We start from the raw sequence: 26,805 nt of genomic DNA on the forward strand, positions 1-26,805 counted from the left end.
TGTTATAGCTCGGTCATTTGTTTTGCTAGGCATTGTTGTAAGGGAGAATGGACAATGACAGCTTTATTTGCAGAAGCCAATGTGGTGTGCTGGCTAGCAAAATAGAATGGGGCTCTTGAGCTCTGTATTCTTGGCCTCAGTCAGCTATGAAATTAAGTGACCTAAATCTCATTGTTAGTCCCAACGGGAGGAGACACATTGGAGGGATCACACCATTGTAAGCAAAGCAGATGAACAGAGAGTTCCTTGAAATAACTCTGTTGGCCATCCTGTGTCAGGTCATTCCACTTTCCTGCAATCCAATGTCCTCTGAGTGAGTGTTTTGGACTACAATTCCCATAGCTATTGATCTTTCTGGTTAGGAATCCCTGAAGGATAGGAGTTTTAGGAAGTCTATCTTAAGATGAAACCCCTTTGGCCACTCTGGTGCAGATATGATGAGACAGGTCGTTCTGCCTTTTTGTTTCTCTTTGGGTAACAGTCATGGCAGGTGAGAAAGGGAAATGCTATATAACTCCTAAAACCAAAAGAACAGAAAAAAATAGACTATAAAATGTAATATAATATATTGTATATACATATGATACTTATAATATTATAATGTATTACAATATAATACTAATAATATGATATTATAATTATATATTTTATATTACATGTAATATTACTAATAATATTACAATATAATGGTATAATACAATATAGTAATATATAATACTGATATTGTACTATGCTAATAATATAATTTATTGTATGTATGTGTGTGTGTTTATATCTTGTAAGCCGCTCTGAGTCCCCTTCAGGGTGAGACAGGCAGCATATAAATGTCATAAATAATAAATCTATATAAATAAAAATGTAATGTTCATTTGTGGGATTAACATAACTCAAAAACCACTGGACGAATTGACATGAAATTTGGACACAATACACCTCTCAGGCCAACGAGTGACCATCACTCATAAAAACACTGAAAAACACAGCAGAAGTGACTTAAAAGCCAAAAAAATTACTTTACAACACATGCGCAAAACACACACATATATACACATATACACAAATATATACACACACATATACACACATAAAACACATATATATAGACTGGGCCACAGCAACGCATGGCAGGGGATGGCTAGTAAATAAATAAAACCAGTAAAATGTTGGCATTTGTTCTGTGAGACTCCTTTTATTAATCTTTAGAATGTCCCCCAGGGCGCAGTGGGTTAAACCGCTGAGATGCTAAACTTCTTGACCAAAAGGTTGCAGGTTCGAATCCGGGGAACGGCGTGAGCTTCCGCTGTCAGCCCCAGCTTCTGCCAACCTAGCAATTAAAAAACATGCAAGTGTGAGTAGATCAATAGGTACTGCCCAGGAGCCCCCGGTGGCGCAGTGGCTTAAAGCCCTGTGCTGGCAGAACTGAAGACCGACAGGTCGCAGGTTTGAATCCGGGGAGAGGTGGATGAGCTCCCTCTATCAACTTCAGCTCCTTATGCGGGGACATGAGAGAAGCCTCCCACAAGGATGATAAAAACATCAAATCATCCGGGCGTCCCCTGGGCAACGTCCCTGCAGACGGCCAATTCTCGCACACCAGAAGCAACTTGCAGTTTCTCAAGTCGCTCCTGACACGACAAAAAAAATAAATAGGTACTGCTTTGGTGGGAAGGTAATGGCGCTCCATGCAGTCATGCTGGCTACATGACCTTGGAAGTGTCAATGGACAACTCTGGCTCTTCAGCTTAGAAATGGAGATGAGCACCAACCCCAGAGTAGGACATGACTAGACTTAATGTCAGGGGAAAACTTTTACCTTTACCTTTAGAATGCCACAAACTGGCATATGTGCATAATACATGGTTTTTCAAATGGAACAATTCCCCCATCTTATTCCACACTTCTGGTGTATACCTAAGTGCAGCATGCTTCTCAGTCCCCAGTTGCAACTTCGACCTTCAGTAACACTTCTTCTAGCCTGCTTAGGCCTTTTTTCCCCGCTAGAAGGACACTGGCGAATTAGTGGGATTAGACCTGGCTGATGTCACCTTCCCTCCTCTGCTTAAGACAGTCTGCAGACAGTCAGGCCAAAGAGACACATGATGGGACTTCTAATCCTCCTCGGAGGAATGGCGTCAACTCGCAGTCTCTTCCCTGCAATCTCAAGAAGAATCCCAAGGCCTTGCCATGTTTTTTACTACTGCAGGAACGAGAAAGTTAAGACTGATGTGTTCCTCAATAGATTGGCAAACACTCGCTAGTCCATCACTGAAGGGCACCAAGCTAGTTATGATCTGGATTAGAGTCTCATATTCCCAGAGCTGAAAATGCTTTTCTTTTGGACTGCAGTTCCTAGAGTCCACCAGCCAGCATGACCTGTAGCCATATTGATAGAGGGATAATTAGAAGTGTCCTCCCATTTTTCTTTTCAAACTACACTCCATGAAAAGACTTCTTATAAAGATGGAAGTTGTACAATCCATCCTTTTGTTTCTGTGGGTCTCAGAAAGGAAAGGAAATGTTCTTGAGCAGTGTGCCCTCTGTATAGGCATGAATAATAATAATAATAATAATAATAATAATAATAATAATAATAATAATCTTTATTTATACCCCATCACCATCTCCCCGATGGGGACTCGGAGCAGTTTACATGGGGCAAAGCCCGGACAACACATTACAGCTAAATGAAACCAAAACATAAACAGCAAACAACATCATCAAAATTACAGAAAAAAAGAAGGCATAAGGGAGAAAAATGGCAAGAGGAAAGCAAACCCTTGTCGGGACCCACTTCCACCTGAAAATATATGTCCACAAAGTGGAAAAGACTACACAGATCCACAATAAGTCTCTAAAGTCACTTACAGACCCACTACCAAGCTTTCCCTTTGTACGAGGGTTGAATGAAAAGTAATGCCTCCACCTTCATTACTTGGATTTGGATGGGAATATTTTAATAAATCAAAAGCAGAAATAATCCTTAGAATGTGCCCTTTAACTACCACTACTCACTTTTCCACATAATCACCAGACAATTGGATACATTTCTGCCAGCAATAAACAAGTTTTCTGAAGCCGTCACAGAAGAAGTTGACACTCTGTTTCTGCAACCAGCATCTCACAGTTCTCGCAACATCTTCATCAGAAGCATAATGATGTTCCCGCAGATCTTCTTTCATTATCAGGAACAGATGGTGCTAAATCTGGACTGTATGGAGGATGCCATACGGTGGTGTGATCCGGTCTCTGAAGTTCTGCTGTGTACCCATCGTGCACAGATCTTCTGATAGCCAAGCAAAGCAAAAATGTGACCCACACGTTCTTGTGAAATGCCAATTATGCTTTAAATTTCTCTCTGAGTGAAACGACGATCATTCTGAATCAATTTGTCAACCTTTTGCTTGTGAAACTCAGTGGCTTCTGTCACAGGACATCCAACTCTTTGTTTGTCACACAAGTCAGATGTTCCCACCCCAGCAGTACTCACATCAACACAATCACCATAAACAGCTTGCATTCTCATAATCACCAGACAATTTGATACATTTCTGCGAACGATAAACAAGTTTTCTGAAGCTGTCACGGAAGAAGTTGACACTCTGTTTCTGCAACCAGCATCTCACAGTTCTCTCAACGTCTTCATCAGAAGCATAATGATGTCCCCGCAGATCTTCTTTAATTATCGGGAACAGATGGCAGTCAGACAGTGTTAAATCTGGACTGTATGGAGGATGTCATACGCTGGTGAGATCCAGTCTCTGAAGTTTCAAGTCTGTGCGCTTTCATTTCAGCCGTCAGCATCCTGGGTACCCATTGTGCACAGATATTCTGATAGCCAAGCAAAACAATAATGTGACCCACATGTTCTTGTGAAATGCCGATTATGTTTGAAATTTCTCTCTGAGTGATATGACGATCGTCCTGAATCAATCTGTCAATCTTTTGCTTGTGAAACTCGGTGGTTGCTGTCACAGGAAGTCCAACTCTTTGTTTGTCACGCAAGTCAGATGTTCCCACCGCAACATCTTTAAACTTACTCGCCCAACAACGCACAGTACTCACATCAACACAGCTTGCATTCTCTGATGAATCTCCTTTGGGGTGACACCTTCTGCTGTCAAGAATTCAATGACTACACATTGCTTAAGTCGCATTGAAAGACTGTCTGCGCAGGGTTCCATACTTTGCACTTTAGCAACACAATCGTTCAATGCTAAGGCTTCCCACCAAAATGGAACTGTAGAGGAGAGTCTACTGAACAAGCCAGTACCTGCCACATACTAGTACTGTCATCTACTGAGGAGTTACGAAGGTGGAGGCATTACTTTTCATTCAACCCTTGTAAGACAATCAAACTTGGCCACAAAGTATATACCATATATACTTGAGTATAAGCCGTCCTGAATATAAGCCGAAACACCTAATTTTTCCACAAAAAACTGAGAAAATGTATTGACTTGAGTATAAGCTGAGGGTGGGAAATGGAGCAGCTACTGGTAAATCTCAAGATAAAAATAGATACCAATAAAATTACATTAATTAAGGCATCCGTAGGTTAAATGTTTTTGAATATTTACATAAATTTGTAGTTTAGGATAAGACTGTCCAACCATTATTCTAATTTTCTTCAGTGTAATTGTGTTTATGTGTCTTTCCAATAATAATAAAGAGAGTAAAATAATAAATGTAATAAAAATAATAATAGAGTAAAACAATAGAAATGTAATAATAACAGAGTAAAATAATAAATGTTATAATAATAAATAGAGTAAAATAATAAATGGAATAATAGCAATAAGAAATACAGTAAAATAATAAATAGAATAATAATAATTAGAGAAAAATAATAAATGAAATAATAATAATACATAGATTAATAATAATAATAATAATAATAATAGTCCGACGTGTGATCCAAATGTAGACTCTGCAAGGAAGCAGATGAAACAATAGATCACATCCTCAGCTGCTGCAAGAAGATCGCAGAGACAGACTACAAGCAGAGGCATAACACCGTTGCTCAGATGATTCGTTGGAACTTGTGCCACAAACACCATCTGCCTGCGACAAAAGGTCTGGTGGGATCACAAGCAGGAAAGAGTTACAGAAAATGAACACGTCAAACTACTCTGGGACTTCTGAATTCAAACTGATAGAGTTTTGGTGCACAATACTCCTGATCTCACAATCCTGTTTAAAAAAGAAGAAGTATGAATTGTCGATGTTGCAATCCCAGGTGACAGCAGGATCGAAGAGAAACAACTGAAAAAGCTGACACGATATGAGGATTTAAAGATCGAACTGGCACAAACCAGTCAAGGTGGTCCCAGTGATGATCGGCACACTGGGTGCAGTGCCTAAAGACCTTGGCCTGCACTTAAACACAATCAGTGCTGACAAGATTACCACCTGCCAGCAGCAGAAGGCCACCTTACTGGGATCTGCACGCATTATTCGCCAATACATCACACAGTCCTAGACACTTGGGAAGTGTCCGACGTGTGATCCAATATTATTATTATTATTATTATTATTATTATTATTATTATTATATCTTTATTTGTACCCCGCTAGCATCTCCTGCAGGACTCGATGCGGCTTACAAAGGCCAAGGCTCAAAACACAACATAACAATACGCAACCTAAGCAAATTAAAGACAGTTAAAGCAATATTAAACAACAAGCAATAAAACAATACACCAAGACGCAATAAAAATGGGCCGGGCCAGAGTAATGGGTACAGATTAAAAGTGCTGACGTGACAAGTGATATGTAAGGATTATGGGGTAAGTGCAGTGTGCAGTGTGCGGCAATCTTAATTCTAATAAAGTGCTTCTGGGACTTGTTGTTGGACAATTCCTACTCTGGAAAGGCACATCAGAACAGCCAAGTCTTCAGGTTCTTTCTAAAGACTGCCAATGTAGGGGCCTGTCTAAGATCTTTGGGGAGGGTGTTCCAGAGTCGGGGGGCCATCACAGAAAAGGCCCTGTCTCGCGTCCCCACCAGCTGTGCCTGCGACGCAGGCGGAATCGCGAGCAGGGCCTCTCCGGATGAACGAAGTGAGCACATGGGTTCATACACTGAGTTAACATCCTGACTGCTGCCTGTTGGACCAGTTGAAATTTCTGAGCCGTTTTCAAGGGCAGCTCCACGTAGAGGGCATTACAGTAGTCCAATCTAGAGGTGATCCAATACAACAACCAGCAGAGTGATCTTGTCTGCTGTGGACTCATGTTGTTGTGTTTCAAATAATAATAATAATAAGCACTTGGGAAGTGTCTGACGTGTGATCCAATACAACAGCCAGCAGAGAGATCTTGTCTGCTGTGGACTCATCTTGTTGTGTTTATAATAATAATAATAATAATAATAAATGTAAAATACAGTTCTATATATTTGCGAAGTGTTCGACTTGTGATTTTGTGATACAAAATCCAGCATATATATCTCGTTTGCTGTGTCATACTGTGGTTTTTGTGTCAGTAAAATAATAGAGTAAAATAATAACTGTAATAAAAATAAAAATAATAGAGTAAAATAATGTAAATGTAATCATTATAATACTACATAGAGTAAAATAATACATGTAATCATCATCATCATCATAACAGAGTAAAATAATAAATAACTTTGACTTGAGTGTAAGCCAAGGAGGACTTTTTCAGCCCAAAACAGTGCAGAAAAGCTTGGCTTATACTCGAATATATAGGGTATTGTCCATGGAGAAACCATCCATGACTTGAAAATATTCCAAAATAAATTCCAAAAAGGCATGCCATTTTACATGTAATAGGATTTGAGCATCCAACATGTGAGCAAAACATTTGTCTAAATCTGCTGGGCACATTTCACACCTTCGACTTTCTGATCATCTACATCTCCATATATATCTCTTTGCTTCTGACACCCACTTTGCACCAGATGTGGGAGATACTATTTAGAAAGGCATCATGATGTGATGATTTGAGTGCACGCACACCTGGGCCTCCCTTGGCTGTTTCTATTTTTGTTGTTCTTGCATCACTCTGCGAGCACAGGATGCAGCTCAGTCTATTGCTCTCATGCCAACAACGCAAATTCAACATGCCTATTTTTTAAAAAATCCCATTAACCTATTATTAATAATATTTGTTGGTGGTCATATATAACATAGTATGTACTACTGCACCTTTGGAGAGTATTAAAGACCTTATTGATAGATAAGATAGAATCCAAAGGGTGTGCTGATTTACATCTGAAAGGAGAGAAAAAGTAAAAACTCAGCACTAATGATAAACACTTGAATTTTAGCTGCAGTGAGTCCCATGGGTGGAATAAAGACAAAAAAGTGCTTGCAGAAGTCAGTTGTTTGGGACACTGTGCCAGGGCTACTGGACTATTTCAGGCTCTGAAGAAAAGGCAGTACAAAAGGAAATCAGGGTGTGAAGTATGGTCCTTATGAAAGTCTGTGACCTGTAAATTAGGTCACAGGATAAGTATAAATAGGCTCAAGTCAAGAGAGGACCTCCTGTCCATGTCTGTGCTTCCGGCTGCCCTCTAAAGCAGCCGCTCGAATGAACTTTGGTTCAGAGATCCCTTTGCTTCCAGTAACAAAGACTGTATATACTCATGTATAATCCTAGACAATTTAGTGAAAATTTATCCACAGGTCAGGATAGGTCAGGTATGGGCAAACTCAGGCCCGGGAGCCAGATACGGTCCTTTGGGCTCTTTTTTCCAGGCCATCCTCTCTCTCGTCATTCTATCCTACCTTCCTTCTCTCTTTCCTTCCTCCTTCCCTCCCTCTTTCTATTTCCCTCCTTCCCTTCATCCTTCCTTCCTTCCCTCTTTCCTTCCTCCTTTCCTCTCTGTCTTTCTCCTTCCTTCCTTCCTTCCTTCCTTCCTTCCTTCCTTCCTTTTTTCCTTTTGGTTGTTCCTTGCTTCTGTCTTTCCTCCCTCCCTCCCTCCCTTCCCACCATTCCCTTCCTCCTTCCTTCCTTCCTTCCATCCTCCCCTCCCCTCCCCTCAACTCCCCTCCTCCTCTCCTCTCCTCTCCTCTCCTCTCCTCTCCTCTCCTTTCCCTTCCCTTCCCTTCCTTTTGGTTGTTCCTTGTTCTCTCTTTCCTCCCTCCCTCCCTTCCTTCCCACCATTCCCTTCCACCTTTCCTTCCTTCCATCCTCCCCTTCCTTCCTTCGTTCCTTCGTTGCCCCCTCCCTCTTGGTTGTTCCTTGCTTCTTTCTTTTCTCCCCTCCTGCCATTCCCTCCCTCCCTCCCTTTGGTTGTTCATTTCTTCTCTCTTTTCTCCCTTCCCTCCCTCTCTCCCTCCCACAATTCCATTCCACCTTTCCTTACTTCCATTCTTCTCCTTCCTCCCTCCCTCCCTCCCTTTTGGTTGTTCCTTGCTTCTCTCTTCCCTTCCCTTCTGCTGTTCCTTCCTTCCATCCATCTTTCTCCTCTCCTAATCTCTCCCTTCCTTCTCTTTTTTCCTTCCTCTTTCCTCCTGAGGGATGTTTAGCTGGAAGAAGAGAAGGTAAAGAGGGAGCATGAGAGCCATGTTTCAAGATTTCAAAGGATGTCACCGTTGAGGAGGGCTAGGTGCTATGGCGTAACCCTTACTAAAAAATGTTGTGCAGTAAACAGAGTCTAAAAGAAGCTCCAAGGCTTGACTGGTGTCCTGAGGCAGCAATCACACTTCTCCTTCTTGATGGAATGACCCTTGACTTAGCCGTCGGTCATATCAAAATCCATAATTTTGACCTCTGAACCTGCCCTTGACACACGGAGGCTAGCTTATACATGAGTGTATACAATATGCTCAAATCCCCACTTTGCCCCTGATGTCAGTTATATTGTTGTTTGAATCCCGTAATGTTGAATGTCGATGGTTCTCCTTGCGCAGGCCCTGACCAGCAGGAAGATTGTGGAGATGTTGATGACCTCTGACAACCACGATGGATTGGCTTCTGGCACTGTGGAAGGAGGTATGTATATGTACCACTGTGGCAAGGAAGTAGTGGCAGCTAAGGTACTAGATAGATAATGCACATCTATTCTGTCTCTCATGGAGTTACATTTTTCCTCCTTACTCTACTGATAGAGCAAGTGCTCGAAAAGGAAAGAGGAATGGGATGATTGTGTGGGAACTGTAAAATCCTGGAGACTTTGGGTTGTATGTGGATGGAGGCATTGTTACCATCTCTGTTTACGTTTCTCTGTCAATTTTATATTTATACTAGCCGTCCCCTGTCATGCGTTGCTGTGACCGAGTCTGGAGATCTGGAAAATAAAGTACTTAGAAAGTGTTGGTTTCTAATATATGTAATGTCTTTATGCTTGTGGGTAAACAGTATTTCTTGCTGTTTCTTTGTCAATGTTGATGTGGAGATTGTCTGATTTTCTCACTCTGGAACATGCAGCATATAATTCCTTCTTTAGGGGTCCCTTCCAAATCTATGATACTATATCTGTGTGTGTGAATCATGTGTATCTATCTATGTCTACAGCTGGATGGCTCTTTGTCAGGAGAGCTTTGATTACGTTTTCTTGTCCTGGTGAAGGGAGTTGGACTGGATGACCTTACGTATTTTCTGTTGGTCATGGGGGTTCCTCATGTTGTGGTGACCCACAACCGTAACATTATTTTTTGTTGCTACTTCATAACTAATTTTGCTACTGTTATGAATCATATTGTAAATATCTGATATGCGGGATGTATTATCATTCACTGGACCAAATTTGGCACAAATAACTGATACGCCCAAATTTGAATATTGGTGGAATTGTGGGGGGATGGATTTTGTCATTTGGGAGTTGTAGTTTCTGGGATTTATAGCTCACCTACAATCAAAGAGCATTCTGAACTCCACCAGTGATGCAATTGAACCAAACTTGGAACAGGATTCTCCTGACCAACAGAAAATACTGGTGGGTTTGATGGACACTGACCTTGAGTTTTGGAGTTGTAGTTCACCTACAACCAGAAAGCACTGTGGACTTAAACAATGATGGACCTGGACCAAAATTGGCACAAATACTCAACATGCTCAAATGTGAACACTGGTGGAATTTGGGGAAAATAGACTTTGACATTTGGGAGTTGTAGTTGCTATGATTTATAGTTCTACAATCAAAGAGCATTTTGAACCCCACCAATGATGGAATTGGGTCACATTTCCCACACAGAACCCTCATGACCAACAGAAAATACTGTGTTTTCTAAAGGTCTTTGGTGACCCCTCTGACTCTCCCTCGTGACCCCCCTAGGGGTCTCGACCCCCAGGTTGAGAAATGCTGATATAGAGTATTCATGACAAATTTGATCTAGATCCTTCATTGTTTTAGTCCACAGTGCTCTCTGCATGTTGGTGAACTATAATTCCAGAAGTCAAAATCAATGCCCACCAAACCCTTCTAGTGTTTTCTGTTGGTCATGGGAGTCCTGTGAACCACATTTGATTCAGTGCCATCGTTGGCGGAGTTCAGAATGCTTTTTGATTGTAGGTGAACTGTAAATCCCAGCAACTACAACTCCCAAATGCCAAAATCAATTTTTTGAGCGATGGTCATTCCTTGGATTAGTAGGTGTCTTGTGGCCAAATTTGGCGGCAATTCGTCCAGTCGTTTTTGAGTTATGTTAATCCCACAAATGAACATTACATTTTTATTTATATAGATGTAGATAGGACATCCATATACTCCAAAGTGTGTTGGACTGGAAAACCTGGAAGCTTCCTCTTCTGGAAGTTGCAGTCCTTCACATGGAAAGTGGGTGTTTATATTATTTGTGTTGGATTGGGCTGTTATGTTCATGCTCAGCTTGGGAATGTTGGATTTATGGCCTTTGAAGCAGCATCTTGGTGATGCCTTTTTACACCAGAGGCTCCAGGGACTCTTTCTTTCTCATTCTTATCTCGCCATTCACCTTGACTCACTTTCTAGCTTCTTTTCCCGAGCTTTGGGTCTCCCAAGCTCATCTGGAGTCTTCACCTTCTCCGGCTTTCAGCTCTTAGCCTCCCATGCAAATTAATCTCTCTGTTTCTGAGACGGCCTGTGTAATCTGTTCGGGGGTGTTTTTTTTTTTTAAGTATTATTATTTCCTCCTGATAAGCAGTCTCCTTCAGAGCATCTGTTTTGCTGAAGCGAGAGGGCTCTGTGAGTCAGTGGATGTCCTGTAATCTTGAGGTCGTAGGTGGTGAGAATAAGAATAAGCATGGTCTGCCTTCCCTGCATCTGCTTTTGTGAACAAGGAGGATGGCTTCAGGTGTCAGAATTGAGCTGGGAAGGCGGAGATTAGATATGTAAAGCCTCCAAATAAATGTAGTGATGTGTTGAAACCTTATAGCTGCATTCACCTGTGAAATTTGTCATTACATTAAAGACCTGTTTGGAGATTCAGGAATTTTTGTTTCCGGATGGATTGCCCTCTGTGCAGTAGAGGGCATTTGCCGGAAAGGGCCCTACCTAGTCTTACATAAGGCTGAGTTCTTTTTGTGGTCCAATTCTGAATTCGTAGAGCTGGGTGAAAGCTGCTTCTTTGGACTACAACTCCCAGCCATTCCCTAGATACGACGGTCGGTCATTAAAGATTTCCCCTGATCTACTTCTATTTATCACAGGATGCTGAAACTGCACATGTGTATTGATATAAGTCTCTATAGGTTACGTACGAATTTACAACTCAGAACTGATAACCAACTTGATTATACAGGTTCTGTAGTGGTGTGAGGTTTGAGAATGGACCCAGTGGTATACAGAGCAGTCATCAAGTTCCTTTACTTGAAAGTCTGCACACCAAAGGAGATGTTCGATGAGATGAAAGAGGTTTATGGTGAGGATTCTCTGTCATATGATGGCGTCATTAACTGGCATTGTCAATTCAAATGTGGTCGGACTGAATTCCAGGGTATTTATCGTGTCATCAGCAACCATTGTATTACAATTCTAACAGAGCAGAACAAACACAGAGATTAAAAAGAAAAAGAAAAGAAAAAAGAAAGAAAAAAAAACCACACAGATTTTGTAAATTTGGTATTTGGTTAAATGTCCTTTGACCAGTATCTGGCCACTTGGAGTGCCTCTGGGGTTGCCGCAAGACAACACACAATTCCAGGGTGACCCCACATTGCTATTGATGAACACACCATCGAGCAAGTGGAGGTCGCCATTTTGGAAAATTGTCATATAACCATTTGCGGCAACCAGTATCAATATTACTGTGGGGTCCATGGGAAAAAAAATCACCCAAGACCATCTTCACCTGCATACGGTATCTGCTTGCTGGGTCCCTGGCTGCTCACACCTTTCTAGAAGCAAGAACGAGTTGAATGCTCTCAGGCTTTGTTGATATGTGCCATGGAAACTAGGAGGACTTTTTCAACAGAATGATCACACAGGATGAAATCTGGGTCTATCACTATGATCCTGAGACTGAGTTGATGCAATGGAAGCATCATAACTCACTTCTTCCAAAGAAGTCACGTGCCCAACTCTCAGCAGGCAAGGTCATGCTCACAATATTTTGGGAGTAGGATGGATGGATTTCCTAGCAAAGGGTACCATGATCACTGGGTCATACTATGCTTCACTGCTGCAGAAATTGTGGGACGCCGTCAAAACCAAGTGACAATGTGGCATGCTCACCAAATGTGTCCACCTTCACCAGTTCACAGCTCACGTGTTGTCCAAATGGAAGAAGCATGCCTCTGTGCCTTTGACATTCGACCACATCTCCATTATTCACCCAACCTCACATCATTTTCCACCTCTTTCCAACAATGCCGTCATTTTTGAAGGGCAAGCATTTTTCAGATGATGAGACTCTGATTTCCAAAGTCTCAACGTGGCTTTTGGAGCAACTTGTTGATTTCTACAAGTGAAGTTGTGAACCAGAAGCCTTAAAGGAGCCAAACACAAGTAAAAGGTGCAAACAAAGTTTATTAACAAACAAAAAATAGCTTAGAAACACTTGAATTCAGTGAATCTAGCAATAAAATAAAGTCTGTAGCAACTGCTAAGCAAAAAACGCAATTTGGAGAATAATCTGGATTATATAGAGATATAATCCGGTATAACAAAAACTTTAAGCAAACTGCTTCAAAAACTCAGAGTTCACAAAACACAAGGTAACAAGGTGGGAGCAAGCAAAAACGTAGTCAGGAAACAGTCCAAGGTCGAGGCACATCCAAAAGCAGAAGTTAAGTCCAAAATGCGATGTCATTGTCCAAAAACAATCCGAAGTCAGCAAGGAGTAGAAGTCAGCACTTACAGGATTCCAGTCGGTAGAAACATGTAAGCACAATGAACTGCAGTCCCAGGACCCAAGGGGACAGTAAAGGCAGCAACAAAGTCCCAAGCCCAATACAACACTTTGCCTACTGCAAAGTTCCAATAGTTTGATACTTTTCTTATATCCTATAACTCCTCATCAGAGGTGGAGCTGGACTCCACCCTGTCATCATCACTCTCAGGTGCTTTCACTTCCACAGCTGCTCGCCACCGCCCGTCCCTCCAGCTCTTCCAGCATCTATCAAGACTTAGATCACCCCAAGTATTCCCAGGTTGCCAGTCTCCCGAGAACCCCTCAAACTCCTCACTTGAGGTGTGTTGAGTACATATGTCCCTGATCTCTTATACACGGGTCCAGTCTAGCCCATCCTCCTCAGTCCCATCACTCCCCGTGAACCCCATAAAGTCTTCTTCCTCAGTTGGAGCATTAAGTATTTCACGGATCCGCTTCCTTTCCCTCTCTTCATCTGACTCTTGCTCTCGAGTAACCCTTTTCAAGCCTCTACTCCCATCGCCTTCCTCCTCCATCTCAGAGTCTGTAAAACCTTCGAACGACTCAGTATCTGTAGGTGTCATGAATATCTCCCTAATTTGCTTCCTTTGCTGCTCTTGATCCAGCACCTGAGCAGCCCTCTTTTCCCTTGTACTACTAGTAGTAGCTTGATCAGCATGCTGTACTACAACAAGTGAGGTGTTAACAGTTGCTCCAAAAGATGGGAGAAGTGTGTCCCTAGGTGGCACCGATGGAGAGATGGACTCATAACCATGCCATGTTTCGTTGTTCACAGTCCACAGGAAGTGGGTCAGGGAAATCTTTAATGAACGCCCCTCATAACATGGCAAAAACGGTGTGACTTGGGGGATTCTGGGAGTTATAGCCACAACAAGTAGCCTTACCAAGCCGCAGTGGGCCAACCTCACTGAACATTTCCCTCTGTGTTGTACCATCTCAACACTCCATGTTGCACATATTTCCCTAGATCAGTGTGCATGGGCATGAATAATATGTGTGTAATTTGTACTTTCTAGCTCCAGAATGCAAGTGTCATTTCCCTCCTTTCCTTAAAAAGTATTTATTAAATATATATATATTTCTTCATTCCATTAACATGCTCATGGCAGCGAACTCGAATCAAGATTGCAGAAAGCACTTACACTAAATCAAATCAGAACGATAAGCGTTAACACTAAGTACCTTATGATAACAAGTCATAATAATCTAATAGAAAATGGAGCGTTTGCCCTTCTGTCAGCAGCTGGCACTTGCTGGGGAGGAGTGGCAGCGGCAGGGAATGGCCATATAACACTGCTTGGGAAAGATACTTGGTTGGGCTGCAAAAAAAAAAAAAGGTAACCACTGAGGCTCAGGAATGTGGGAAGTGGCAGTCCAAAGAGTAACTTTTCCCAAGTTTTGTATGTGGTTGGCTGCTTTTCACTTTTCTTGTATCCAAGAAAGGTGGTGCCACAGTTCATAATGTGTTTTATGCCAGAAGACTTGGACAGTTTGTGTTTATTGTGACAGAAGGAGGCCTTCTAAGTAATATCTGGGGCAATGAGGAAGTGACAGTAGGAGAGAGATTATTCCCACTTTCCCCATATTAAAATCATTAAAGTCGAAGTCTTTCATGGCCGGAATCACTGGGTTTTTTGTAAATTAAAACTTGTCTGTTGGAGGTAGGTGTTAATAAAGAACAACACTCAAAAACAGGGGAACTCCAGACAAGAAACAATCACGGATAGCTAATCACCTCTCAACAAAGGATTCCCCCAGGCAGTCAGAAGCCAGACCTTGAAATCGCTAATCAAGGTGGGAAATTGTAACATTCACACCTATTTCCAACAGAAAAGAGTTCTTTCTCCCACCCTGGACATTCCACAGATATATAAACCTCATTTTCCTAGTTTCCAACAGACTTCACAACCTCTGAGGATGCCTGCCATAGATGGAGGTGAAACGTCAGGAGAGAATGCTTCTGGAACATGGCCATACAGCCCTAAAACTTAGAAAACCCCCAAAGAGAGATTTCTACCACTTTCCCCATATAAAAAACATTAAAGTCTAAGTCCAGTTGCTATTTCCAACAACTAGATACAGCCCATTTAATCAATGGGATTTGCATAAGTAATGACTTAGAATTCAGTAATTAATTCAGTCAGTCTATTTCCAAGAAGAAAAAGCAACTAGGAGCATAACAAATTGCAGCATGACCCCTGCAAGTGCAGAGAATCATAGAATCATAGAATCAAAGAGTTGGAAGAGACCTCATGGGCCATCCAGTCCAACCCCCTGCCAAGAAGCAGGAATATTGCATTCAAATCACCCCTGACAGATGGCCATCCAGGGTCTGTTTAAAAGCTTCCAAAGAAGGAGCCTCCACCATACTCCGGGGCAGAGAGTTCCACTGCTGAACGGCTCTCACAGTCAGGAAGTTCTTCCTAATGTTCAGATGGAATCTCCTCTGAGGATACAGTTCCTGAACTTGCCATGGAAACAGTAATTGTGAACCGTATTAATATAAATTAATTCTGTTGAAGACAGCAAAGTCCTTTCTAGAAATTTGCTAAGATCTCAAAGGTCTGTAGTAACTTCCAGTGGAAGTATACTTGGAGGACCTAGAACATGCTAAAAGAGGATACGTTTTGTTGTAGGTGAAAACATGGGAGCTGGGCCCACAGATAAGAGAGACAACCGGCAATTAAATATTCCCATCCATAGAATCATAGAATAGAATCATAGAATCAAAGAATTGGAAGAGACCTCATGAGCCATCCAGTCCAACCCCCTGCCAAGAAGCAGGAATATTGCATTTAAATCACCCCTGACAGGTGGCCATCCAGTCTCTGTTTAAAAGCTTCCAAAGAAGGAACCTCCACCACAAATATAGATCACAATCTGTTTACCGTTTTCATAAACAACAGACTCAGTGGATTTTTAAGGACAGCCCACAATTTTTTCAAAATACTTAATGAAGGAAAAAAGAAACATCAGCAATGGAGTTAATTACTGTAGACCAGTTTTTGTAAGTCCACAGTATTTACTGTTAGTCATGCGGGTTCTGAAGTTTGGCCCAATTCTATTGTCGGTGGGATTCATAATGCTCTTTGATTGTAGGTGAACCATAAATCCCAGCAACTACAACTCCCAAATGTCAAAGTCTATTTTCCCCAAACTCCACCAGTGTTCACATTTGGGCATATTGTGTATCTGTGCCAAATTTGGTCCAGATCTATGATTGTTTGAGTCGACAGTGCTCTCTGGATTTAGGTGAACTACAACTCCAAAACTCAAGGTCAATGCCCACCAAACCCTTCCAGTATTTTCTGTTGGTCATGGGAGTTCTGTGTGCCAAGTTTGGTTCAATTCAATCATTGGTGGAGTGGGTGCTAGAAACAATATCATACGAAAGCAGACTGGCACAGCCTGGGGATCATAACCAGACACAGTGAAGACATCTGCCCTTGCACTTTGCTACTCTGCTGTTGGGTACGCATGCTCAGTGTGGAACACATCTCACCACACTAAAACAGTAGATCTGGCTCTTAATGAGACATGTTGTATTATCACAGGGTGTCTGCGCCCTACACCACTGGAGAAATTACTCTGTTGAGCCGGTATTGCACCACCTGACATCTGCCGGGAAGTAGCAGCCAATAGTGAAAGGACCAAGGCAGAGACATCTCCAGCTCATCCCCTGTTTGGATATCAGCCAGCACGTCAACGACTTAAATCAAGAAATAGTTTTCTAAGATCTACAGAGACACTTGCTGGAACACCTCAGCAAGTGAGAGTCCAAAAGTGGCAGGCTCAGACCCAGAACCTCAATCAATGGCTGATACCAAATGAGAGACTCCCCCCTGGGCACAGAGAAGACTGGGTGACTTGGAAGGCTCTGAACAGACTGCGCTCTGGCACCACGAGATGCAGAGCCAATCTTAAGAAATGGGGCCACAAAGTGGAATCCACAACATGCGAGTGTGGAGAAGAGCAAAACACTGACCACCTGCTGCAATGCACCCTGAGCCCTGCAACATGCACAATGGAGGACCTTCTTGCGGCAACACCAGAGGCACTCCGAGTGGCCAGATACTGGTCAAAGGACATTTAATCGAATACCAAGCTTGCAAACTTTGTGTTTTGTTTGTTTGTTAAAAAATGTAATACAACTGTTTGGTTTGCTGCTGACACGATAAATAAAATAAAATATTGGTGGAGCTCAGAATGCTCTTTGATTATAGATGCTCTATCAATCCCAGCAACTACAACTCCCAAATGACAAAATCAATCCTCCCATCCCAACCCTACCAATAATCAGATTTGGGCATCTCGGGTATTTGTACCAATGTATTGTCGAAGGCTTTCATCACTGGGTTGTTGTAGGTTTTTTCGGGCTATATGGCCATGGTCTAGAGGCATTCTCTCCTGACGTTTCGCCTGCATCTATGGCAAGCATCCTCAGAGGTAGTGAGGTATGTTGGAACTAGGCAAAAGGGTTTATATATCTGTAGAATGACCAGGGTGAGACAAAGGACTCTTGTCTGCTAGAGCTAGGTGTGAATGTTTCAACTGGCCACCTTGATTTGCATATAATGGCCTGACTGTGCCTGGGGCAAACTTTTGTTGAGAGGTAATTAGATGTACCTGCCTAACTGTTGCAATTTTAGAGTTTTTTAATACTAGCAGCCAGATTTTGTTCATTTTCATGGTTTCCTCCTTTCTATTGAAATTGTCCACATGCTTGTGGATTTCAATGGCTTCTCTGCGTAGTCTGACATGGTGGTTGTGAGAGGGGTCCAGCATTTGTGTGTTGTACCAAATTTGGTCCAGTGAATGAAAATACATCCTGCATATCAGATATTTATGTTATGATTCATAACAGTAGCAAAATTACAGTTATGAAGTAGCAACTAAAATAATGTTATGGTTGGGGGTCACCACAACATGAGGAACTGTATTAAGGTGTATTAAGAAGGCTGAGAAACACTGCTGTAGTGCTGTTGTTCGGGTTTGGTCTCTCTTTGTTCCTCCCAGCACTTCCCGAGAGTGTCCGCATGGGGGTGCTCTCCCTCCGCCAACAAAAAACTGGGGAACAGAAAAAGAGTGGGGCCTGCGTGCCACTCTGCCGGGCTGCGTTTATTGCCTGTTAGCGCTGGCACATTCTCTTGTTTGGAGTTGTCTTCTCCGGCACACTCCGCGTATGATGAACGCGCCTTGATCCCAGCTCATGCTTTAGATGTCACAACAATCTGCTCATTAGAGTCAACTTGTCAAGTAATCAGGGAATCCGTGTGGAATAACTAGGGCTCTGAGTGGTGCCATAGCGAAGGAGGAGGCAAGGTAACCAGCCTTGTTGGAGGGTGCTGCACATATGCACTTGAATCTCTCCAATTCTGCTCCAAATATCAGAAGAAGTGAGCTGTAATACACAAAGCCGCATGTTGAAATCAATAGATATGTGATTTAACCTGTTTTAAATGATGTATTCAGGCCCGTAGCGAGGGGGGGGGGGGGGTGGTTAAAAAAAACTGGTTTACTCATGAATTTTAACTGGTTAACCAAATCCCCAAGCTAAGTCTATGAGATCCAAAAAATCAAGAGTCCCTCCAGAACTGCAAGCACTATCTCAAGCAAATATTAGCAATTTATTCACACTGTCATTACTTGCAGCAATAGCCGATGTAGTTGTTCTGGTACAGCTGTACCAGGAGCTCCAACTTTATTTGCTTTGTATTAAATGTTTGCTTGCAGTCCTAGGTTTCAGGGACTCTGCAGATAGGTGGCTTCTTTGGTTGCAGTCATAGGGCAAGTCACCTGTCCATCATTGTTAGGTTTTGGTCCCACCCCTTGATCAGGGCAATTGGGAAGGGAAGGGAGCCATTTTTAGTTAGTCTCAGCAAGGTAAGCTTATGTATAGGATGTGTGCAAGCTTCCCCTGTACAAAATCTTAAACCCTTAAGACCTTCCGGGGGAGAAAGGTCTTAAGAGTCTCCAAAGAATTTCCAGGAAAACAGCCCTAAAGACCAAAGAACTCCAGCTGGAGAACATCTACTGCCTTGCTGGTAGGTCCACTCGGCGTTCGAGACGCAGTTTGACCCGGTAGCGGAGCCCACATCAGTAAGGGTTAGATTACAGTCAGCCTGGGAGAAGTTAAAACGGGGATTTTCCTTTAAAGAAGAAGTTATTGAAGACAGTTGCCTGTCCTTCGTGGGCAAGATTAGGAATTCACCAGTTGCCTAAAAGCTTGGAATCATTTACTTAACTTTACTGAAGACAAGAGAAGTTTCTGTTTGATTGTTCATTAATAAAAGACTTTGTTGTACTTCTCAAGCTATCTAAAGACTGTTTGTGGTGGAAACCTCTGAGAACTTCTCTTTAGGCCCCCTGGCTTCCCGCTGGGCAAAGGTTGCACATCCTGTTCTAAAGACAATTATTTACAGACCCAACGCGCGACAGAACAGTAGTGAAGCAACCAAGTTGTGGGGGGGGGGGGGGGGGGGGATATTGAATGCTCTCATTAAGGAGACCAGACTTGGTGGAGGTGGTTGACAAGGGCGGAGCTGCAGGCTATTGAAGGCTGCTCTGCCCCCTGCTGTGCTCTTTGCTTCAGCGTGAGCTAGGAGGCAGGTTTCAACCCCCCTGCGAAACTTTCAACCCCCCCCCCCGGGCTACGGCCCTGGATCTATATATGTGTGTTTGGCATGCAGTTGTTGCCAGTCTATACGCCGCCCTGAGTCGCCTTCGGGCTCAAAAGAGCAGGATAAAAGTGCGTTAAATAAATAAACAAACATTGATTCTCAGGAAAGTTCATTTCCATGAGAATTGCAGCCATTTCCAAAAGGGAAGACGTGTTAACACCTGTTCCAATGCTTGCCATTTCCAGGTGGTGCCAGAAAAGGGGCAAAGCAGGGCAAACTTCACAACTCTTGATCATCTTCTCTTTTCATTTCTGGCCTTCTAAATGTATATACACACATGAAGCTGAATAAAACAATTGGCCATTGAGCACATACTGTTTATGCTCGGCTGGTCGTGGCTCACCAAGGCCACAAGGCAAGGAAAGACCATTCTCAACTCTGTTAACATGTATCTGCAAGCAAATAATTTGTTCTGCCATCCACATCCTTTCTCAAATCCTCCCTCCTCTCTTACATTCAGAGAACAGCAAACCAATCATGCTGTGGGTCTCGCTTTAGCCTTGACCCCGAGCTGTAGCTATATGTGTTCATCTTGCCCAGAATTTTTGGTGCCAGCTGTGCTTGTCCTTGTTTGTTCTTGGACTGTGTCTGCTTCCAAGCCTGCTCTTCTTGCTAAGTACCAGTTTCTCCTCTAACATGATGTCTGAACACTTGAGTGTGGAGAAGCTCTGCCTGAGTTGTATCATGAATTGTGCAGGCAGGTGCTGGGTAAAGTTTGTGTGTGTATGTGTTATAAAGGTGCTTCTGAAGGGTCTTTTCTCTGTATTGTCAAAGGCTTTAATGGCCTGAATCACTGGGTTGTTGTAGATTTTTTTCGGACTATATGGCCATGTTCTAGAGGCATTCTCTCCTGACGTTTCGCCTGCATCTATGGCAAGCATCCTCAGAGGTTGTGAGGTCTGTTGGAACTAGGAAAATGGGTTTATATATCTGTGGAATGACCAGGGAGGAACAAAGGACTCTTGTCTGCTGGAGCTAGGTGTGAATGTTTCAACTGACCACCTTGATTAGCATTTGATGGCCTGGCAGTGCCTGGGGCAATCTTTTGTTGAGAGGTGATTAGATGTCCCTGATTGTTTCCTCTCTGTTGTTTTGCTGTTGTTATTTTAGAGTTTTTTTTAATGCTGGTAGCCAGATTTTGTTCATTTTCATGGTTTCCTCCTTTCTGTTGAAATTGTCCACATGCTTGTGGATTTCAATGGCTTCTCTGTGTAGTCTGACATGGTGGTTGTTAGGGAACCACTGACCGCATAGGGAAGCTGATGAGGAAACACAACATACAAACTATCTACAGACCCACCAAGAAAATCCAACAAATGCTCCATTCAGCAAAGGAAAAGAGGGATCCTCTCACTTCTGCAGAAGTCTCCCGTATCCCATGCAGCTGTGGACAAGTCTACAGAGGGACCACCAAACGCAGCAGCCTTGCCCAAACACAAATCAAGGAACATGAAAGGCACAGCAGACTACTTCAACCAGAGAAGTCAGCCATAGCAGAGCACCTGATGAACCAACCTGGACACAGCATTTTATTTGAAAACACAGAAATGCTGGACCACTCTAATTACAACAGCAAAACAACAGAGAGGAAACAGTCAAGGACATCTAATCACCTCTCAGCAAAAGATTGCCCCAGGCACTAACAAGCCACACCAAACAACTGCCAGGCCATCAAATGCTAATCAAGGTGGTCAGTTGAAATATTCACACCTAGCTCCAGCAGACAAGAGTTCTTTGTCCCTCCCTGGTAATTCCACAGATATATAAACCCATTTTCCTAGTTCCAACAGACCTCACAACCTCTGAGGATGCTTGCCATAGATGCAGGCAAAATGTCAGGAGAGAAAACTTCTAGAACATGGCCATCTAGCCCGAAAAAACCTACAACTCAGGTCTTTTTTCTGCCTGACATCAAGCCACAACACTTGCTCATGGATTGCAATTGGATGCATTTGGTTTGGTGGGACCAGAGATGCGTGGGTTCCTCAGTGCCTGTGTATACAAGAGTAATAAATAATCATCATCATCAACATCATCTTTATTTATACCCCGCCACTATCTCCCCAAGGGGACTCGGGGCAGCTAACATGAGGCCAAGCCCAAAAATAATACAAAATACTATAAAAAACAATAGAGAATTAAACACAACAAAATACATAATGCAACAAATGAAATAAGCAATGAAAAATCTATATCTATAAATCTGTAAGGTGCGTCCAATGGGACAGCAAAACTCAAAACCCCCCCAACGAAAATTAACCAAAATTCCCCTGCACATACCTCAACCCACAAGGTACAAACATATCGAATCAAAATAAAAAACAACACAACACACTCACAAAACGACAAAACAACTGAGCATGCGCAATGGCACCCAGCCGCAAGTTCCCTGGCATGCGCACATGGCCTGCCGGCCAACGCTCCCTCCGTGCAAGCCACGCCCCCATCCTCCGTCGCCCCGCCCCGCGTGATCACTCCAAACCACAGCCCCTCCCCCTGTCCGCCCCACACGATCACGCCACAACACGCCGCCTCCAAGGAAGCCCCGCCCACTCCTGCTGCGCCCCTTCCCGCCCTGTCAAAACCATCCCTTCTCCCCCTCCTTCATCTTACCCCGCCCACGCGACACGCCTCCTTCCTTCGCCCCCCACCCCTTCCCCCCCTCACTCAATCCTTCCCTCCTCCCACCCCCCTCCGGTAAGACACGTCCCCTTCCTTCCCCTTCCTTCCCCGCGGCGGGCCCAATCAAGGAAGAGGAAAAACATTGAAGGAAGGAAGGAAACAGAGAAGGAAACATGAAAGCAAAGTGTGAAGGAAAGAAGGAAAGAGGTAGAGAAGGAAGAAAAGAGAGAAAGAGGAAATGAAGAGGGATGGAAAGAAATGGGTAGAGAAAGAAGGAAGGAGATAAGGAAAGAAAAGGAAGGAAAGAGGAGCGGTGGAAGAAGAGAAAAAAAGAGAAAGAGGGGGGAAGGAAGGACAGAAAAAAGGAAGAATGGAAAAAAAACTAAAGGACGGAAGAAAGGAAAGAGGCAGAGAAGAGAAAAAGAGAAAGGGAAGGAAAAGAAAAAAGGAAGAAGGAAAGAGGAAGAGAAGGAAGGAAGGAGAGAAGGAAAGAAGAAAAGGGAATGAGGGAAAGAAGGAGAGAAAGAGGGAGGTAAGGTGGGCCACAGCAACGCGTGGCAGGGTACAGCTAGTAACATAATCAAAACAATCCCAGAGTAAACATCAACTGGGAGAGTTGTCCAGCTTGCAAATAAACAAACACTCTTACTCCTGTTTCCTTCCGCTTTGATCACCTGTTTGCACATGCTTGGGAACCTCCTGCTACTAAATGATGTGTCACTCCAACCAAAGCCTTGGGAGATCTGCACAGATTTAGATCCCAATGGGTTGTTTTGTCATGCAAGTTTTTATCCTAGCCATCTCTAATTTCCTCCATGAATTAATTAAGCCTCATAGCATCCATCTCTCTCTCTCTCCTACATACAAACACACCTCTGAAAGATTCTGAACATTTTAAGTTAAAACTCAAAGTTGCTCTGCAGACTTATTTTATTGTGACTTAACTCCTAACTGTATTGCTCCTTAAACCGAACTGAACTCTCTCCTTTTCCTTCCTTGTTCCCTTTTCCTTCCAATAGCGCTGGCCACGATTAACTTTCAGAAGTTGGACGCAGCCATCATGGTATTTCTCAACGCTGACCAGGTAAGAAAGACGCATTGCACTCCTGCTCATTTATCCCTACTGCATTCTGTGCTTCCAAATACATAACGTCTGGGGGAAGGAAGCACGCCTCCGGTTGCACAGAAATGTGTTTACTGAACTCAGACATCTATAACAATAAAAGGATTTCTCTCCTCCCTCTAAGGCTGTGAAACCGAGACACTTGAAAACGATCACAGCTATTTAGAGGACCCTGGGGCATCGCAAGGCTCATTTTTGTTTCTTAAATGGATTAAAATTATTTTAGGCATTTAAAATCTGGAAGTACCTGCAGTGCCATGTTTAGGTACTAGGCTGAAGTACATAACTAAGGCCAAGCGTAGCCGAACCAAGAGGAACAAAGTCAGAGGCCTGGGAAGTTCATTTTTCCGTAAGACCTTTAGGCAATTAATTTCATGTTCTGCTTTCATCTACAAATAGCTCAAATTGAGAGAGTTTCCTGCTGCCTGGTAAGGAGTCGTTGGGAAGAATATGAGCAGAGGAAATGGTTGAATAAGAGAGAAATGAATAAAAAGGAAATGGTCATAATAATAATTATTTATTTATACCCCGCCACCATCTTCTCAAGGGAGTCGGAGGAGCTTACATGAGGCCAAGCCCAACAACACATCAATAAAAACAAGAAAGCAATAAACAAAAACAATACAATACAATACAGTTAATATAAATCACATATAAACAATATCACACAAGGATTTAAAAACCTATGGCCGGGCCAAATGTAATAGTTTAAAATTTAAAAATAAACGCTGGACATGAACAAGGTAGGATATATCTGGTATAACGATTTTAAAGAGGGAGAAGAAGGAGCCCCCAGTAGCACAGTGGATTAAACCGCTGATTACTGCAACACACTCTACGTGGGGTTGCCTTTGAAGACTGTTCAGAAACTTCAATTAGTCCCGCGGAAGGCAGCCAGATTACTCACCGGAACATCATACAGGGAGCATACCACCCCTCTGTTATGTCATCTCCACTGGCTGCTGATCCAATTCCAAGCACAATTCAAAGTGCTGGTTCTGACCTACAAAACCCTATATGGTTCCGGCCCAGCGTATCTGTCCGAACGCATCTCCTTCTATGTCCTGCCTCGGAGTTTAAGATCTTCTGGGGAGGCACTGTTCTCGGCTCCACCTCTATCACAAGTGAGATTGGTGGGGGCGAGGAGCAGGGCCTTCTCGGTGGTGGTCCCTCACCTGTGGAACTCACTCCCTGGGGAAATTAGGTCATTGACATCCCTCCTCTCCTTTAGAAGGAAATTAAAAACATGGATTTGGGACCAGGCCTTCGGGTAATCTGGTGGATAGATAAGGGACAAGCGACAACTAGAATTGATGGATTGGACAATGTGGAATTTGAATTTACGGACTATGAGCTGGTAAATGTTGAGCACTAGATTGTTTTTAGGGATTGTGATGTATAATGGATTGTTTTAATTGTTTTAATTACTGTTTATATGTTTTATTTTTTACCTTGTTGTTGTGCCGCCATTGAATTGTGCCTTTTTGTAAGCCGCCCTGAGTCCCCCCTCGGGGGTTGAGAAGGGCGGGGTAGAAGTGCGAGAAATAAATAAATAAAATAAATGAGCTGCTGGACTTGCTGACCGAAAGGTTGCCGGTTCAAATCCGGGGAGCAGGATGAGCTCCCACTGTTAGCCCCAGTTTCTGCCAACCTAGCAGTTTGAAAACACGCTTTGGCGGGACGACAAGGGCGCTCCATGCAGTCATGCCAGTCACATGACCTTGGAGGCGTCTATGGACAACACCGGCTCTTTGGTTTAGAAATGGAGATGAGCACCACCCCCCAGAGTCGGACACGACTGGACTTAATGTCAGGGGAAAACCTTTACCTTTATCTAGGGAGAAGAAATAGGAGAGAGGAGAGGAGAAAAAGCAATGTAGTTGTGTGGATCTTAGTTGTTTCTCATCCACACAAAGCTAGCGCATCAGCTAGTTGCAAATATAAATATTTCAACAGCATTTTTGAGCACAATTGACAAGTCCTTGGTCTCGGAGATGCAATAAACATATTTCCATATGCACTTGGAATGCTCTTTTGCTTATTTGCGATCCTGCCAAGAATGAGTCAGAAAAGCAATTTAAAACTTGGTTGGTTGGGCTCTGGAATATAGGATGCCTTGCTGAGAATTTGTTGAGGCAAAGCAGAACCTTTTGGGTGCACTTTTTCCCCTCTGAAAATGGAAGAGTGTTTTTATTCTTCTCGTACACAGGGTGCCATGATTAGCATCTCAGGCAAAGCTCTTTGAATCCTTAAATGGAGCATTTTTTTTTACTTTTATTTGTTGTATCAGGAGTGAACCAAGGATATAGTTGTGATATATTTGAGAAAACACAAAGTTTAGAAAACTTGGAATGATATTAAATGTCATTTGACCAGTAGCTGACCATTTGGAGTTCCTCTGGTGTTACTATAAGAAGGTCCTCCATTGTGCATGTGGCAGGGCTCAAGTTGCATTGTAGTAGGTGATCTGTGGTTTGCTCTTCTCCACACTCGCATGTCATGGACTCCACTTTGTGGCCCCATTTCTTAAGGTTGGCTCTGCATCTCGTGCCAGAGTGCAGTCTGTTCAGTGCCTTCCAAGTCACCCAGTCTTCTGTGTGCCCAGGAGGGAATCTCTCATTTGGTATCAGCCATTGATTGAGGTTCTGGGTTTGGGCCTGCCACTTTTGGACTCTTGCTTGCTGAGGTGTTCCTATAAGTATCTCTGTAGATCTTAGAAAACTACCACTTGACTTAAGGTGTTGGTGTGCTCGCTGATATCCAAACGGGGTTGGTCGAAGATGTCACTGCCTTGGTCCTTTCATTATTGGTTGCTACTTCTCGGCAGATGTCAGGTGGTGCAGTAGTGCCTTAGACAGTGTAATTTCTCCAGTGGTGTAGAGCACAGACACGCTGTGATAATGTGGCATGTCTTATTAAGAGCCACATCCACTGTTTTAGATGGTGACTATAATAATAATAATAATCATCATCATCATCTTTATTTATGCCCCGCCACCATCTCCCCGATGGGGACTCGGAGCGGCTTACATGGGGCCAAGCTCGAACAACATATTACATCAAAATATAACCAAAACATAAACAACAAGCAATATCATCAAAAT

General features: G+C 43.0%; 1 protein-coding gene across 2 annotated transcripts in view; it reads left to right on the top strand.

Annotated features, from left to right (window-relative positions):
- Positions 1-26,805, top strand: part of GLB1L2 (galactosidase beta 1 like 2) — a 96,636-nt gene that overhangs the window by 36,244 nt on the left and 33,587 nt on the right. For both annotated transcript variants that reach the window (XM_060787710.2, XM_067470768.1), the window contains 2 exons: positions 8,879-8,960; positions 23,598-23,662. In XM_060787710.2, the coding sequence (XP_060643693.2) occupies positions 8,879-8,960; positions 23,598-23,662 (147 nt within the window). The remainder of the gene's footprint in view (positions 1-8,878; positions 8,961-23,597; positions 23,663-26,805) is intronic.

The sequence above is a fragment of the Anolis sagrei genome, chromosome 7, assembly GCF_037176765.1.
Source record: "Anolis sagrei isolate rAnoSag1 chromosome 7, rAnoSag1.mat, whole genome shotgun sequence".
NCBI classification, from domain to species: Eukaryota; Metazoa; Chordata; class Lepidosauria; order Squamata; family Dactyloidae; genus Anolis; species Anolis sagrei.